General features: G+C 48.5%; 1 protein-coding gene across 1 annotated transcript in view; it reads left to right on the top strand.

The window, feature by feature from the left end:
• Positions 1 to 18,759, top strand: part of DNAH12 (dynein axonemal heavy chain 12) — a 937,015-nt gene that overhangs the window by 445,128 nt on the left and 473,128 nt on the right. The window contains exon 37 of the mRNA XM_069206470.1: positions 16,008 to 16,159. Coding sequence (XP_069062571.1) covers positions 16,008 to 16,159 — 152 coding nt within the window. The remainder of the gene's footprint in view (positions 1 to 16,007; positions 16,160 to 18,759) is intronic.

Raw genomic sequence — 18,759 nt, 5'->3', positions numbered from 1 at the left:
GAAGGTAGTGCAGGTGTTCACAGACAACACTTCAGCGATGTGGCAACAAGCAGGGCGGTGTGGGGCGTGGACACTTTGTCAAGAGGCCCTTTGTCTCTGGACATGGCTGGAACATCAGGGCATAACCCTTGTGGTTCAACACCTGGCAGGTTCTCTGAACGCCAGGGTGGACAAACTCAGCCGGCAATGCTTAGTGGATCACGAATGGGGTCTCCACTTTTGTTCTGCCCCAGTAGGACCTTAATCTAGTGCTCACTTTTCTAATGTGTTCTCCTTTTGAGCCTTTACATAACTGTCCTCTCCGGCTACTCACTATCAAAACAGCCTTCTTAGTGGTGATCACATCTGCCAGGAGATTGAGTGAGATGCAGGCTTTATCATCGTAACAGCCGTATCTCACGATCTATCCTGACAAGGTAGTCCTCAGAACTCGTGTCTCTTTCCTCCCCAAGGTGGTGAACCCTTTCCATCTGGGTCAAAATATCACCCTGTCCATCTTCTTTGCTCCACTGCATCCCTCTAAAGAAAAGGAGCGTCTCCATCGGCTGGACCAAAAAAAGAGCGTTATCGTTCTACTCTCCGGGTGGACGGCCAACTCTAAGTGGGGTACGTTGGTGCAAAGAAGGGACAGGAAGTCCAGAAACTAACCATTTCGCATTGGGTCATTCTCTGTATTCAAATTTGCTACGCTTTGACTAAGAAGCAGCCTCCTGAGGGCTTGAGAGCTCACTCTATCAGAGGGAAAGCTGGTACCACGGCATTAGTTCGAGGCGTGCCGGTGCTGGATATCTGCCAGGCGGCAATGTGGGCTTCCTTTCACACGTTTGCAAGACACTACTGCTTGGATAGCCAGGTTAGAAGAGAGAGACATTTTGCTCGCTCGGTCCTGCAGGACTTTCTTGTGTGCAGTATATCTTTGTAATCCACCACCAGGAGTTATAGCTTGGGTAACTATTCTAAGATAAGGAATCTGCATCTAGAAGTCTCCATCAGATGAACAAGTTACTTACCTTCGGTAACAAACTATCTGGTAGAAACTCTAGCTGAAGATTCCTTACACCCACCCAAGCCTCCCCACTCTGCGGATATATGTTATTCAGGTTTTTCCCCTTTCTCCAGGGCATGATGTTTTGTTCAGACAATCAGAAAAAAGAGGGGAAAAAAAAAGTTAAAAGTTGGTTCTTCCATGACTCTGCGCTTCTGGCGTTGGAAGTTGTGGAAAAGAACTGACGTGCGTGTGCTGAGGTGGTACCTATATAGAAGACCGTGACATCACAGCCGGCTCCAACGACTCTGATGACGCAAGCGGATCCAATCAACGCCACCCGACGGTGCACTCAGGGTACTGCTCAGCAGAAAAATTTGGGATTCGAAACTGAAGCCAGGGAGTTCTAAGGTAGGAAATCTGCAGCTAGAAACTCTCTACCAGATAATTTGTTACGAAAGGTAAGTAACTTGTTCGTTATGTATGATCCTTGCATCTCGCTTGTCAAAACCTTAGAGCCTGTCCTCAAGAGTGCCTTTGAAGCAAGCAAACTGCAGCAAAACTGACACAAGCTCAGCCAATAACTCATTCTTGAAACCAGCCATTCTCTCTTTTTCTGATGGATCACAAGATGCCCTTGGCCTTCTCAGGAACAGATTTCACCTGTTCCATGAATGCATATGTTTTACTATGGGCCTAAAAAGCACCATGCAGTCCGCACCAAAGAGTGCCTTGAAGTGAGTGGCAGGTGTCAGCGAAGGCCTTGTTCTAAAAATCATACTCTTTTCTTGGCAGACCTCAAGCTCTCCTCAGTCTTCAGAATCTTAGACTGGATGGATCCCATCTGTTCCACAGATGATTTTGAGAACTACACCAAAGGTATCACTATTCATGCTATTCCTTAACCACTCCAAGAGCTTTGTATTCATGGTCATTTTGGGTCTTCATTACAGCTACACCATAGAGACCACCAGTTGCCTCTCATAGATAATACTACATGAGGCACAGCCAACAGCTTCTGTGAAGCGAGGGCCACGGGTTGTGCCATTGCAGCTCCTTTCAAATTGTAAAAATGTGCAGTGGTCAAGCACAAGGACAGAGTAATCTGGAGACCTTTTTAAGATTAAGAATCTCATCAGAATTAGAGGTTGAGGTCCCAAGATTTTGCCAGTTAAGTGGATCTGCTCCTGGTAGAGGAGTAAGAACTGTCCTGATGTTTCCTTGTCTTTAGGTTTCACATGTTTATGCATCTTAGGATAGGAGGAAAAGGATCTCCCCTTCGAAGATTTTTTCTTTCTGTGGGAGGTGGCAGGAAACGTGCCTATGATGGAAAACCTAAGCCAGAAACAGCTTGACCTCCCACTCTAGGATGTCCTTGGTGTGCATCACTGTGCACTTATTAAAATAAGCAGAGTTATGGTCAACCATATGATAATCATGGATGGGTACGAAAAGCAATTTTGATGCTTACATTGTGCACAGGAGTTAGTACCTAAAACGTTTGAAGAGGATATGCTCACGTCAAAATAAAAAGTATTAACAGGAGGGAAGTCGAGGAATTTACTTTAGAAAAATATTACAATTAACAAGGAGAAGCCCGGACCCCATGTTTGTGGAGTACATCCAAAAATGTTTTATGTCATGTGCTCTTCGTGGTGACAATTTTAAAGTATAGAATACAACATAATAAAGCCCCTAACCCAATTCTAATAATAGTGAAAATGTTAATGAGAAAAAGACTGCAGGGTCATTAAAATAGTGTTAAGCAGAACTGGAGATATGAATGTTTCAAATATTTAAGCACATAGGCAAAAAACAACCATTATGGAAAAACAGCAGTTCACTGTGGATTGGGACATAGGTGTAATATCAAGCCAACAGCAATGGAGTGGAACTTAAATATTCCAAACGGGTTTTCCCTGTCAAAGACTTTGGGCTTGATTTAGAGTTTGGCAGACATTTTACCCCATCACAAATGTGATGGATATCCCGTCCGCTGTATTACAGGTCCATCACATCCTATGGCACTTGTAATAAGATGGACAGGATATCCATTACGTTTGTGACCGAGTAATCCATCTGCCAAATTCTAAATCAGGCCCTTAGTCTCTAACTGATAAAAAAGCTTCTTCTGCTCAGGTTCTTGCGCAAGTCCTTTTCTTTCAGCGGGGAGCAGGAGTGCAAAGTCAGGATGCTTTTTCAGCAGTGCTTTCGTCTTTGAATGGATACTTCCAAGATCCAGGAATGTTCTGAGGAGGTGGTAATTGAGGTTCCAGATTTATCCTATGTACTAGAGAGTGAATGGAGAAAATTTGCAGTCCCATAGTTCCTTTTGCAACACTTCCTCCATGCCTTAGTATAACATTACCCAGGATACTCTGTTTCAACATAGCAGGGCCCAGCTACAACCATACAGGCCTGTCTACAGCTTCTTGACCACTCCTTTAACTGACAGGATCCAAACTGGTTTTCCTTACTACTTTTGCTGGAACCTGGCTCTCCAGGTTGGTCCTAGGAATGAATAGGAGAAGTGCTACTTGGCATCTGCAAGTGTGCCCTATTTTTTTTATATATTATCACCCTGCCCCATGGGTGTGTAAGGCACACTTTAGGAATTACTTATGAATATATAAAAATAGTCTTTTCCTCCAAAGCAAAGACACTTTCCCATGTCATGTGTCACTTTGGCGCATTTAAACTGCAGCCTAGCATATTTCCTGGCAGAAGTATATTTTTGTCACATATGTGTATAGTGTAAGAATGCATTGCAGCCACATATGACATTTAACTTTTCATGCTAAGCATGCGCTTTAGGCACCATTTACAATGGATGTACATGGACATTAAATAGACCAGTTAGGGATTTCCATGTACAGCACATGTTTTAGAGGGGAAGCACAGACACCTTACTATTGTTTAGCAGTGGTAAAGTGTACCAAGTCCTAAAGCCAGAAAAAACATGGACAAGGAAAAGTTTTTTAAAAACTGGGGTGACCATGCAGAAAGGCAGATTTGCTACACAGGCCCCCCTCCAGTTGAGAGCTAGGGTATAACAGGGACAATTCACCCCCTCTGCATTGGCACATGCCTGTTTGGTGATCCTCTGAACCTGCCAGTACCCCTCTCAACATCTACCCTATCCACTGTGCCTGAGGAACCCTGCTCCTCACCTGCATACCCCTCTAGTGACACGATTAACCCTAGGCTGCTCATAGAGAGATGCCACTATGCAAACAGTACTACCATAGTCAACAAGGTTGTGTAGCCCATTTTGTCTCCTATGTCAGATTCCAGGTCCCAACCTAGGGTCGGGTCTGCCCACAAAGCAACCACAAACTAGAAACAGCTGTCAGCTTAACTCTGTTCTTTAGGAACACTTCTCTTTAGTTATGGCATCTTGCACAGAACCCTTCTCCCAAACCCAGAGAACAATTAGAAATCTATGAAACTCTGAACTCATTCAAGAACTTTAAATGTGGTGAATGTTTAATTTGTTCTCAAACAATCGAGGGTACAAGATTCATGCACATGGGCTAGAAGGCAATATATACGACATTGTGTATTTGTAAAACTAAGAATTTCGTATATGGAGTCCTTTGCTCCTGCAATAATTTGTACATGGTACGGTCGATCCATGGGGTAAAATAAAGGATCAGCCAGTACAAGTCCTGCATTTGATAATTAACTGACGCGCCCTGGGTAAAACATTTTATTTAACCCTTTCAGAATGAGATCAAATGGGCAGTATGAGAAGTGGTAAGGGGGTAGTATACAGGAGTAAAAGGACCAGCTTACTGCTTAAAAATGAAGCACCAACTATCCTTAAATTTTGTACCATCAACTTGGGCTTGAACAAGTTTTCTGAAATGCAGCACATTTGAACCTATTCAGTCCCTAATCTGAACCGCAACAATGTTCCAATGACAGGGCTTTTCTACATATTCGCTTTTGGCCCTACACAACCAAGTATCCTGAATGTAAACAGACATCTGCAGTTAATAATACTGTCCACGTCAAAGTACAGTTCCTAGCGGCTAAGCTATGCCCCATGCCTGAGTTACCCAGTATACATTTGTACCATCCATCTATCCCCCAGTACTTCCCCAATGTGGTTTAAAAGCATTAACCATGAGCATTCAAACACCTGGACCCTTCTTTGAATGCTGCTTTTGGCATTCATCCCAGCGACTGACAGAAGAAATCATCTGAGACAGTTTGGGGATAAATGTAGACTGAATGTTTTTAAAATGATACATGCATCCATTTGTTGCTATTTTAACTCCAAGCTGGACAATTGACCTTGCAGAACTCTGCAGGTACAAGGAAGAAGTCCCCCAGAAAGAATGCACACATCAATGTGTTTTTTTACCTTTGACATAAAAAGGTTTCATGATATTCCCCCTAATACTCAATATAAGGTTTCTTTTAAGCCAAAGGTATGTAGAAATTCCTAAATTCAGTAAGGTTTGTGCTTCTTTCAAAAGATGACTATCACAACTCCTGCACTAAATCTTGTCACTAAATATGACAGATATTTTCACACAAAAGGTCCTCTAAAGAACCATATGACCTTGGACTCCAACATAACTAACTAAGAAGTATTTGCCTATATGAAGATTCAATCATATGAAGTAATTTCTAGGGCTACACAATAAGGCAGGGTGCACCCTAATTGGGTTCCCTCACATTTAAGCAGATGTTGCCCCTTTTCAGTAATAGACCTCTCCCTCGCCTCTAAATACACCACACCAGAATCCTGTGCTGAGGAGACCCCAAATTAAATGGGGGTCAAAACGCATTGACATGCCTTTCAAAGAAATGAGGACCCTGTAAGCAGAACTAATCTACACATGGCCCCTCAATTGTAAAAATGAAGAAGAGGTGTACCAAAGTACAAATGGTCCACACCCAAGACACATTAGATATGGAGGAAAATGATTACAAGCAAAAAGACTTAAACGTCACTCATATGTAGCGTAGACATTTTGGGGGTCATTACAACCCTGGCGGTCCAAGACCGCCAGGGCTGTTTTGACGGAAGCACCGCCAACAGGTTGGCGGTGCTTCCCAGGTCATTACGACACCGCGGTAACCCCACCGGGGCCGGCGGATTCCCGCCACAATGGCCTTGCCGGTTTTAATCTGCCAGGGCAGCGCTGCTTGCCCACTGACCAGGGGATTACGAGTCCCCCTACCGCCAGCCTTTTCCTGGCGGTTTGAACTGCCATGAAAAGGCTGGCGGTACGTGGAGTCACAGGCCCCTGGGGGCCCCGGGCAGCTTTTCACTGTCTGCTATGCAGACAGTGAAAAGCGCGAGGGGTGGAACTGCACCCGTCGCACGCCCGCAACACCGCCGGCTCCACTTGGAGCCAGCTCCTGTGTTGCGGCCGAGATCCCCGCTGGCCCAGTGGGGATCTCCAAATGGCCGTGGCTGGGGTGTGGCCGCATTGTTGGCCGCCCGGCGGTCCGATCTTGCCGGGCGGCTAATGAGGGCCTTTTTGACTTGTGGCTTAATCTTTCTACATTTCTGTTCAAGGGAATTCCCCAAGAGTACTGATGTTATATTTTTTAACTTGTTTTAATATTTTATTGAATATTGTTTGGAAAAACGTTTATATTTATTTCAGCACACACAGTTCTATCATTGGTGGAGGTTTTGTATGTTTTATATTATATCATTTGGAACATGGGAGAATTATATTTGATATTTAAAAACAAATAAATCATATAGGGCCTCATTACAACCCTGGCGGTCAGTGTTAAAGTGGTGGTAATACCACCAACAGGCCGGCGGTAAAAAAAAAAGAGATCACGACCATGGCGGAAACCGCCAACATAGACAGCCTTTTTCACAGTCCGACCACCACGGCGGCAGCAAAAACACCGCAGCAGTCACCTCCAACAGACAGGCGGAAGACAATGTACCACCCACCCTATTACAACCCGGCAATCCGCTAGCTTTTTCGGGGCGGTAACAATGCCATCAAAAGCACAGTGGAAACAGTCTTTGGAAGAGAAACCACTCACCTCTCGACAATCAACGAAGAACCAGGATGCCATGGAGCCCGAGCTGCAGGTCCTGCCGATGCTGGTCTGCCTCCTCAAACACGAGGAATATCAAAGGCGGTGGCGAAGACCATGGTGAGTACTGCACCTAGCACACATGGGAGGGGGGGAGGAAAAAGAGAGTGACACACACACGCAACACCCCCACCAACAATACCATACACACAAACACATGCATCAACATTACATTTACACCACGTTACCACCTGGAAGAACGCAAGGACAAAAGGAATTGAGTTAAATCAGTGATATTTTAGAAATAGGCAGATTTAGAAAAACAGTATATACAAATATTTACAATATGTACAGAAGGCCGTACACTGTCCTTTGCAGATGTCCGTGGCCCACTGGACCAAAAATCATGGGCCAAGCCCACACTTGACTCCTGCCTCAATACGGAGAGAACACTGCAGGGGCATCAGATCGTAAACACACAGGCACCTCAGGGGGATGGTGAAGGGGGGGTCACCTCAGCCAGAAGATGGTACTACGCCACTGCTCCTCGAGGGGTCTCCATGCCCACTGCTTGCTCCTGGGGAATTCAAGGCCACCGTCTCTCAAGTGGGTGGGTTGCCCAATGCTTGCTCCTGGGGAGTGCAAGGCCACAGTCTCTCAAGTGGGTGGCATCTCCACTGGTTCTGGAGGGGGCCTTGTGCCCAGTCTGCTTCATCCTGCGAAGGATAGGGGGAGTGGATGCATTTCTCCACTGGTTCTGGAGGGGGCTTGGTGCCCAGTCTGCTTCATCCTGCCAAGGATAGGGGGAGTTCATGCATTTTTCCACTGGTTCTGGAGGGGGGCTTTGTGCCCAGTCTGCTTCATCCTGCCAAGGATAGGGGGAGTGGATGCATTTCTCCACTGGTTCTGGAGGGGGGCTTTGTGCCCAGTCTGCTTCATCCTGCCAAGGATAGGGGAGTGGATGCCTTTCTCCACTGGTTCTGGAGGGGGCTTTGTGCCAGGGATGCAGCACTTGGGGTGTAGCAGTTCACATTCCCTCACCTGGGTGTCTGAGGCACGAGATTTGCAGGAACAGGTAGCATGATACTCCATGGAGGCAGGGTCAAACTCCATCCTGCGGCGACTAAGGCTGCGAACTGGTGGTAGTGCCGGTGTTGGTGGGGGTGCTTCCAGTGGTGGTGGGAGGCTCCAGGCCGTCTCCTGCCACCTGGGATGGCTGCCTAATGGGGATGCTGCTGCTGACAGTTGCTGTGGTAGCGGCGGGGCAGGTGGCGGTGCCTTCGGCGGGGATGCTGGCGGTGCTGGCTGTGGTGCAGGTGCTGGTAGTGGTGGAGGGAGGCACCAGCCCGTCTCCTGCAGCCTCGGACGGCTGCCCACTGGGGATGCTGCGCCTGACAGTTGTTGTGGCAGCGGTGGGGCAGGTGGCGGTGCAGGTGGTGGTGCTTGCCGCGGTACAGGTGGCAGGGCTGTCGGCTCTGATGTTGGGCACCAGACCCTCACCTGGAGCCTCCGAGGCCTGAAGTGCCTTGCCTTGGCTTTTCTGCCCCTTCCTCACCTTGGCAGATGCTGCTGGGACCTTGGCACTGGCATCTGGAGTTATGGAGGAGGCCTTGCTGAGTGGTTCGTGCTCCTTGGCCATGCTGCATGCTGGCCCCTTCTTCACCTTGGCAGGTGGCGGAATGGGTTGGTCGGTGGCACACTGCCTGGCCTGACGGGTGCCCCCTTTGATCCTCTGGGAGTTGCAGGTACCACAGCGTCCGCCGACTTGGTGGTTGAGGTGCTGGCCTGGGATCAGGACAACCTGGCTTGAGGGGAAGGACGAGGGGGGGGGAGGCGTAGGGAAGAGGTCAGTGTTTGCCAGGAACAGTTTTTAGACACACTGGGACGGGAAGATGGAGAGGGTTTGGGAGTGGAGGAAGAGGGAGTGGTTGTAGGAGGTGTCTCCTGGGTTTGGGTGAAGGTACATGGGCTGGATGCTGTTGTGAAGTGGATGCCTATTGGGTGGGTGGGTGCTTGCGTTTGTGTACTTTGGGAGGAGGGGTCACAGACACACTGGGAGAGGACACAGTGGATGTGTGCATGGTTGTGGGGGTGGTGACTGCTCGTGAGGGCTGTGTTGTGATGGGCGTGCTGGTGATGGATGTAGTGGATGAAGATGTAGTGCATGCAGGTGTGAGTGGAGACGCTACTGGGAGGGAGGAGGACGATGAGGAGGAGGGGGGCACAGTGGAGGCAGTGGATATTGGTGTGTTTGCATGGGCATGGTGCTTGTGTGAGTGCTTGTGAGATGAAGTGTGGTGCTTATGTTTGGCTGAGACACTTTTGTGTGGTGATTTGGGTGAATGCTGGTCTGAAGGTGTGCTTGGGATAGGCTGAGGTTGAGGGGATTGGGTCTGGGAAGAGGAAGTTGGAGAGGCGGGGGCTAGACAAAGGGACAAGGGCTGCCATCAGGGCTGAGGCCAGAGCCTGAAATACTCTCTGTTGGGCCGCCACGCTAGAGTGAATGCCCTCCAGGTATGCATTTGTTTGTTGCAAATGCCTCTCGACACCCTGGATGGCATTCAGAATGGTTGACTGCCCAACAGTGAGGGATCTCAGGCGGTCAATAGCCTCCTCACTGAGGGCAGCAGGGCTGACTGGGGCAGGGCCTGAGGTGCTTGGGGCGAAGGAGATGCCCACCCCCCATGGGTGAGCGGGCACCAGAAACACACTGAGGGGCTGCTTGGAGGGTGGTACTGGTAAGGGGGGTGGCGGCTGTACCTGTTGTTGGGGTGGGCACAAAGGTGTATGCCACCGCCAGGGAGCTGCCATCAGTGGAGCAGTCAATGTCTTTGGTCTCCCCTCCTTTCCCCATCATGGTGCTCCCCTCGCCCTCCGTCCCACTGGTGCCTTCACCCTCAGTGGATTCTGCCTCCAAGCCCATGTGGGATGCAGCTCCCTCTCTCGCCGGTGCCTCTGCTCCTCCTCCAGATGATTCGAACGCACACAAGGACAGGGTGACAAAACAAAAAGGGGGGTGAGACAGAGGATACACTTGGTCAATGCCAGCAACAACACCACCGTTGGCGTACACTACACACAGCCCTATGCACTAGGCCATGCCCAACCATTTACTGAGACAGTCACCAGCCCATGGGGTACAATGCCTAATGCCAGCATCTGCACACCAGAAACCCACAGGATCCTGCCTAGTAGTAGATGGCCACTTACACCATTGGGGTAGGAGTGCTCCAGAGCCTGCCCAACAAGGGACGTACCCTGTCATGATCACTCTGGCCTAGGGGCACCCACAGCCCCCACCCAGGTACCTCTTAACGCGCGCAAAGTCAGCTTTCAGAATCTGTAGTCACCCCGTGGCTGCTGTGATGCCCTCAAGCGCCCATCCAACTCCGGATAGGCCACCGCCAGGATGCAGAACATCAGGGGGGTCATGGTGCGTTGGGCACCCCTTCCACGTTGGGAGCCCAGTCCCAGCTGGGCCTCCGCCGTCTTCTTTGACCAGCGGCACAGGTCCTCCCATCTCTTGTGGCAGTGGGTGCTCCGCCTGTGAAAGACCCCCAGGGTCCGCACCTCCTTGGCGATGGCACGCCAAATACCCTTTTTCTGGTGGGTGCTGACCTGGAGGGAAAAGACAGCAGAAAAGGAAATTACTCACCCGTCCGGACCGTCATACTCATTGCCCACCAGTTCCCACCCATGCCCTGACGCACATACACTGACCATCTTACATGCTGCACTCTGGCCAGGACGCCTCAGCACCCCCCAACATGTGGCTTACATTCACAGCACTCCATACATTCATGGCCCACGCATCATGCTCACAGTGTACTCACCTGTTTGTCTGGAGGACCGTACAGTAATGTGTACTGGGGTAGGACCCCATCCTCCAGTTTCTCCAACTCCTCTGCAGTAAGGCAGGGGCCCTTTCCCCAGACACATGAGCCATAGTCTCTTCCAGACACAGGTCACAGCAGCACTTGCAGTGTAGGTCCTCTCCTGTTGAAGGTCCGGTAGCAAGTGAGTGAATAATTAGAAAATGGCGGTCACGTCCGCGCTGTGCATAACGTCACCGGCGGCGTACATCGCCATTGGCTCCTGGAAACCGTAGGGCCCAATAATAACCAATGCGAAGTTGCGCGGCGGTAATTGACCGCCTACCACTACGGCGCACAATGCCAGCGCAATTACCACATTTCCACTTGTCCCTCCTCACTGGTCAGGCAGCCACCATTTCAGGGGGGCACAGGGCATGGCATCTAACTGCGTCATAGCAGACATTGGCACATCAACTGACTCTCGAGTTCACATACTGCTTCTGTAAAGTAAATTAATCAACATTAGTGCAATAGATGTGGAAATATGACCCTCTGCTCACTGCTCTCTTACATAGGCTTCAACTGCTGAGGCAGAATATGAGATGGCAGCATCCTCCGGTACATAGACCCCTGGTGGACCTTGCGACTATGGAGGACAGACACATTATCATCACATACAGACTTGATCGTGCCACAATCCAAGAACTGTGTGCCCAATTGGAGCCAGACCTGATGTCAGCTATCCGCCAGCCCACAGGAATCCCCCCTCCAGTGCAGGTCCTGTCAGTGCTCCATTTCCTGGCAAGTGGTTCCTTCCAAACAACAGTGGCCATGGCATCAGGGATGTCTCAGCCAATGTTCTCCAACGTGCTGACCAGAGTGTTGTTTACCCTGCTGAAACACATGCACAGCTACATCGTGTTCCTCCAGGTGGAGGATTTGGCCACAGTGAAGGCTGACTTTTATGCCCTGGGACATATCCCCAACATCATTGGTGCCATTGATGGTACACATGTACCATCCTCCCCCGCACCCCCCTCCCCGGAGAAATGAACAGGTTTACAGGAATAGAAAAAGCTATCACTCGATGAATGAGCAGATGGTGTGTTTGACAGACCAGTACATCTCCCGTGTGAATGGCAAATATCCTGGCTCTGTGCATGACACCTTTATCTTGTTGAATAGCAGCACCCCATATGTGATGGGCCAACTCCAGGGGCACCAGGTGTGGCTAATAGGTGAGCCAAAGGTCCCCACCCAGTATATTTTGATGTCTGGGTATGGGATTGCCTCTAAGGGTTAGTGTGTGTCTAACAGTTGTCACCCTATATTTACAGGTGACTTTACTTACCCCAACCTCTCATGGCCACTGACCCCAGTGAGGAATGCCAGGACAAGGGCAGAGGAACGTTACAGTGAGGCACATGGGCGTACAAGGAGGATTATAGAAAGAACCTTTGGCCTCCTGAAGGCCAGGTTCCGGTGCCTCCATTTGACAGGTGGCTCCCTATAATACTCACCCAAGAAGGTCTGCCAGATCATTGTTGCATGCTGCATGTTGCACAACCTGGCCTTGAGACGCCAGGTGCCTTTTCTGCAGGAGGATGTGCCTGGAGATGGTCTTGTGGCAGCGGTGGAGCCTGTGGACAGTGATGAAGAGAAGGCAGAAGAAGAAGATGTTGACAACAGAACAAATATAATACAGCAGTACTTCCAGAGACACACAGGCAAGAGACTGTAACTCCACTTAACATTTCAGTAATCTGTTGGACATTGTACAAGCCAGCCTCTTACCCTATGTCTAAGGCCACTGACTGTTCCCTTTGGATTCTCTATTTTCAGATCTCTGTGCCCCATTCTGGCTCCTGCTATATGTACTGCTGCCCACCAAAGGTCACCCTGTAGTATATTTCACTGTACATATACGTTGCAATGCTTTGATAATGATGTACTAATACATCTGTGAATCATTAGACTGACTCCAGATTGGTATTTGTTTTAAGGGTGTTTATTTAGGTGCTAATAAGTATAGTGGTATGTGCAAGGGGTTGGGGTGATGGTGGAGGAAAGTCCAGGGTAGAGTCCAGTCCAGTCTCTTGGTATCCCAGGTGCATTGTCCAAGGGGACATACGAAGGGGAGCAATGACAGTTCAAGGTGGACAGGGCAACAGAGTGGGACAGAAGTATGACTATCAGGAGAGTCCTATTTCCTGGCGGGGTCTTGGCAATGTTCTTTGTCTTCTGCCTGGATTGCAAGGACCGTTTGCGGGGTGGTTCTCCTTCTGCATGGGGTGGGGTGCTGGTAGCCTGTTGGTCCTGTGGCGGGGCCTCCTATCCACTAGCGCCGGCGGAGGTGGAAGGCTGTTCCTCGGTTTGGCTAGTGTTAGGAGCCATGTCAGGCAGCACCCCTGCATTGGTGACAAGGATGGTGTATATTTTTGTTAGGTCATCCCTGATCCCCAGGTACTGTTCCTCCTGCAGCCGCTGGGTCTCCTGCAACTTGGCCAGTATCTGGCCCATCATCTCCTGGGAATGGTGGTATTCTCCCAGGATGTTTGACAGTGCCTCATTGAGAGTGGGCTCCCTGGGCCTGTCCTCCCCCTGTCGCACAGCAGGCCTCCCAGCTTCCCTGTTGTCCTGTGCCTCTGTCCCCTGAACCGTGTGCCCACTGCCTCTGACCCCAGGTCCCTGATCATCCTGGGTGTGTTGGGTTGCCTGGGGTCTCTGTAGTGGTGGGTACACTGCTGATTGACGTGTCCTGGGGACAGTGGCATGGGCCCGCTGGGTGGGTGCTGTGTTGGTGTTTCCTGAGGGGGAGAAGCTCTTTGGTGGGTTGGGACTGTGGCAATGGAACCGACTGTCCAGAGGCCCCTGATGGGCCAGGTAGGTCATCCTGATCCAGCCGTGCAGAGCTTCTGTCGTCACTGTGGGCCTCTTCAGGGGGGGACTGGATGTAGCTGCCACCTCCTCTCTGGTGACGTTGAGTAGGGGTCCTGTTGGGATGCAAATGCATTGTTAATGTATCTGCGTGGGCCATATTGTGCATGGGTGTGTTTCCATCTATGATTGTGATTTCCCGTCAGCTTGCCCTTGTGTGAGTGGTGATTTTGTGGGCTGGGTGAGTCTCTCTACTGTGCATGCTGGGGTGCTGGGGTGATGGGTGTCCATGCAGGTGTGTGATGGGGGTCCATGCATTGGTGTGGCAAGAAGGGCTTGGTATTGGGATGGGTGGGTTGTGATGGTGGGGTATATGTGAGGTGGTGGAGTTATGGAGGTGTGAGGGTAGGGGTAGGAGTTTGTGATGGCATGCAGGTAGGGTGGGGGGGATGAAGTAGTTCAGATTTGACTTACCAGAGTCCAGTCCTCCTGCTACTCCTGCGAACCCTCAGGATGCATGATTGCCAAGAGTTGCTCCTCCCATGTTGTTAGTTGTGGGAGAGGAGGTGGGGGTCCACCGCCAGTCCTCTGTACAGCAAGCTGGTGTCTTGCTACCACGGAACGCACCTTCCCCCGTAGGTCGTTACACCTCTTCCTGATGTCATTCCAAGTTCTTGGGTGCTGTCCCACGGCATTGACCCTGTCCACGATTCTCCGCCATAGCTCCATCTTCCTTGCAATGGACGTCTGCTGCACCTGTGATCCGGATAGCTGTGGCTCTACCCCGATGATTTCCTCCACCATTACCCTTAGCTCCTCCTCAGAAAACCTGGGGTGTCTTTGGGGTGCCATGGATGTGGTGCGAGTGATATGTGTGAGGATGTGTGGGGTGATGTGTTGTGGTGTATGCAGTGATGTGCGTGAATGGTGTATGGGTGATGGTGTTCTGTGCTTCTGATTGAGTGGGTGCTCCTTGCTTGTTTCTCTCGGCTTGCTATCTTTTTTTCACTGTAAGGTGTTGTGGGTGATGTGGGTGTGTGTTTTATATTGGATTGGGTGTGTGGGTGTGGTGTGTGTATGTGTGTCAGGTGTGTGTAGTTTGAATTGTCCAATGTGGTGTAGTTTTGTAAGTGTGTGTGTATTTTGAGTGCGGCGGTGTGTACCCCCAATGGTTTACCGCGCTTGAAAGACCGCCGCAGTGATTTGTGGGTCGTGATACTGTGGGTGTATTCCTGTTGGCGTAACGGTGTGGGTTTTGCTATCACCAGTTTATCACTGACCTTTGGTCTGGCGGACTTGTGTGGGTGTCTGTATAGTGGCGGAGTGCTATGTGTGGGTCATAATACCCGTGGCGGATTACCGCCGCGGTCACGGTATGTTGGCGGCCGCCAGCACGGCGGTAGGCGGCATTTACCGCCAGGGTTGTAATGAGGGCCATAGTCTTTCTTTAAAAAAAAAATGTTCTGCATGCTCCCAGATCTAACCAGCATAGTTTAAGAATTTGTGTGATTATTTGTTCAGTTGGTACAAACTAATGTATCCTGGTTTTACAGAAAAACGTATGTGGGGATATAGCAGACACAGGAGTCATCTTACATTACACGACAGGTGCTTTTTAGGCACTATTTACAGTGGACTTTGAGGACGTTAAATTGCCCAAATAGGAAGTTCCAGTGTACAATGCATGTTTTAGAGGAGGAGCACTGGAAAAAATAGGGTTCTGGGAAAGGTGAAAAGTCTGTGGTGACCATGCAGAACAAGTGGATTTGCTACCAATGTCCAATTCACAGCTACCCGAAAACCAGTGCTCTACTCCATTAAAAAATTCACAGTTCACCCATGATCATCTTCTTAAGTGTTTAAAATACATTTTGCATCCTAATTAGTTAAGTAATATCTTTTTGTAATGGCCTTCTATTTATTGGTTACTTAGGTGTATAGGGTGGCATAGACATTTGTTGGGGCAATATATGTTGTGGGGATGCAACTTTTTAGGTATGCCTTTCTACAAAGCTTTCTTCTAGAGCTTTTATCTTTATTCTTCTGAAAATATGCATGCATTGGGCTCTCACCATATTCTATTGGTTGATTGCTGTACCATTTGCTTCCTAGCATGTACATTTGTTGCAGTGCATGTGAGACTGTTCTACAACCTTCACCTCTCTCTCTATGCCCTGGTGTGTCAGTTCATCCTTGCCTCCTCTCACCTCTAATGCACAGTTGTCTTTTCAAAAGACATGATAATCATGTTATTTCTGTGACTTCCAAAGTATAAATAACTTTTAGGTGTAATACTGTTTTTGTTTCAGTACAAAAGTCGTGGGCGCTGGATACATTGGAATGACTTCATAAAGGGCACCAGTGTTGGAGAGAAGAATACAAAAATTCAAGATATCATTGTTCCAACAATGGACACAGTCAGATATACATTTCTTATGGACTTGTGTATAAAATATGGAAAGTAAGAAATACTTCTTAATTGAGAGTGTTACTTATATCATTGTTGCTGTTTGAAAAACATTACCTTAAATGTTTTTGTTTCAACCCAATTGAAGCTGGATGGCATGAGGACCCTGATAATAACATTTGTCTGCCTCTACAAAGTATATCACACCATTGTTATCTCTGATAACCTCTACAGGGGGTTTGCAGATAACAAACCACTATTATAAAAAAATAAGAGAATGAGTCTACCTAGTAATCAGATGTTCAACTCCTATAAAGGCCATCTATTACTTGGATGTTATACCGTCTTCTCAACTAGCTCTTACAAAAGGTTGTCAGCGGCTCAATCTCATTAAAGAGTTGTAGGGGACATATCTCAGTGACAGTTCTGTTTCATCTTCTATCAGCATGCAGAAATTCTATCACTTACCAAATTCAAGTGTCAGTCATCTCAAAAGGTTTAGGTAACAAATATCCCATGCAGAATATTGGATTCACTGTGTCCCTTCTTGTGATAGGTTGGAAAGGTATCTATAAGAAAAACTTATTCAGACTGCTTTAAACTATGAATAATCACAACTACCTTGATTACTAAAAAACAAAAACAGTTCACCTAATAGAAGTGGCCTTTTAATGTTAACCCCCACAAAATCTCCTGACACCAATATGTGTGCCTCCCATCCATATTAACATCAACACAATTTTCCGCCTCCACCCCATAATTGCTTGTAACCAGTGCATAGTCTTCCTTTTCAGTAGAATGGTGTTTCCAGTCCCTATGCAAATGTGACATTGAATGAACTTTGACTGATCATTCTGCAGTTGAAGGTGGTAAAGGCGCATGGGCTATTTTTTGCAGCACGATCCGACTGTCTTGTTGTCATGGCCAGTGTCTAAGATTTCTGTTCATAATGAGCAAGCTAAAGACCCACCTGTTGCCTCTGCAGAGGATTTCCTTTATAGGGCCTATCCTTAAAACAGTGGTGTTCAATATGCTTTCACCTCCGCAGAAAGTCTGTGACATTTAGGATATGATCCCATATGTTTTTGGCTCAGTCCTGGTTCTGGTGAGGATGGTTCTAAGGCGTCTTTGGTTCCCAGCCATGTACATTCTGCTTGTCAATGCATCCAATGGCACATGCTGGCTCTACAGTTGATCCACTAGTTTTAGGGGGCACTCTAGAGCAGTCTGTCCAACACTATCTGCATCTCTGACAAGATAGGATGGGATCTATAGTAGTAGCAAGTAGACACCAACCAGACTTGTGGCAGACCACTCTCCCTACTCCACCCAGAACTCACAGTAGGACAGGATGTATTGCCTCCGGTTTGGGGAGGCCAACTGGGACAAGTGAAAATCAGAGTTATGTTATACCTACTGGAGCAGTGACTCCACATGAATCTATTGACGTTTGGGTAATCCATTTGCCTCTCAAAGCTTTCCTGTAACCCCCAATGTGAGGCTGATGCAGATTCTCAGAGATAACACAACCACCATGTGGTACTGCAAAAAGAAGATGGGGATGTAGTTCTGGATCTTGTGTCAGGAGACTCTGCGGATTTGGTGGTGGATGGAACAGCAGGGTATTTTTCTGGTGATCGATGACCTGGCAGGGTCCCTGAATGCCAGGGCGGACAAAGTGAGCTGACATCAGCTGGTGGACCACAAATGGCTCCTCCTGCCCAAGGTGGTCCAAGTCATCTTCAAGTCCAAATGAGCCTGTGTTGAATGTACAAAGTGTATCATGTTGATGATCATCTCTTTGTGGGGTAAAGTGGTGCCAAAAAGGGAAAGGCAGTACAGAAGAGGACTCTGTTAAGGTGGAAAAACTTAAGCATAAAGATCTGCTATACTCTAGCAATAAAGGAGTCCCTTGATGCCCTAAGGACACACTCCAGCATAGCTAAGGCTGCTACAATGGCATTTGCTAGGGGAGTTACTGACTTTGTCATCTGTCAAGATCCTACATGGGCATAAGTGTACATGTTCCCCGAGCACTACCGCCTTGATAGCCAGGTCCATAGGAAGGGTCATTTTGTCTGCTCAGTTCAGCAGAATTTCCACTCTGCAGAACCTCCACCTTCTAGGAGGTACTGCTTTGATATCTGTTCTATTCTGTTTATATTCTGTATCTGATAGAGACTTCTAGCTGCAGATTCCTCACCTTAGAATTTCCTGGCGTCAGCATGGAATTCAGTTTTTTTTGCTGAGCAGTACCCTGCGCGCGCTGTCGGATGGCATCGTTCAGATCCATGTGAGGTCTTCAGCATACTTGGAGCTGTCTGTGATGACATGGTTGCCTATAAAGGCACCACTCCGGCGTGCATACGTCAGTTCTTTTCCTTCCGCACCTGTTAAGCACAGGTCCAGATTTGAGCTACTCTCTGTCTTTTTTGGCAGGCTTTTTTTTACCTTTATGTTGACGCTTTTTCAAGTCTGTTTGAGGATGTCATTGAGGAAGATGGGGTTCAAGCAGTGTAGTGCATACCATCGTGCCATCAGGTATGTCTCTGGTGCCTCGACAGAGACTACGACTTGAAGTCGTGTTCTGACTGCTGGGTCATGGCCCTGGAAGCTTTGAGAGAGCGGTCTCTGAAGCTCATTGAAGCTTGGCA

This window comes from Pleurodeles waltl, chromosome 9 (genome assembly GCF_031143425.1).
Source record: "Pleurodeles waltl isolate 20211129_DDA chromosome 9, aPleWal1.hap1.20221129, whole genome shotgun sequence".
In the NCBI taxonomy this organism is placed as follows: Eukaryota; Metazoa; Chordata; class Amphibia; order Caudata; family Salamandridae; genus Pleurodeles; species Pleurodeles waltl.
The sequence above is the reverse complement of the archived record's forward strand: the minus strand, read 5'-3'. Positions and strand labels throughout refer to the sequence as shown.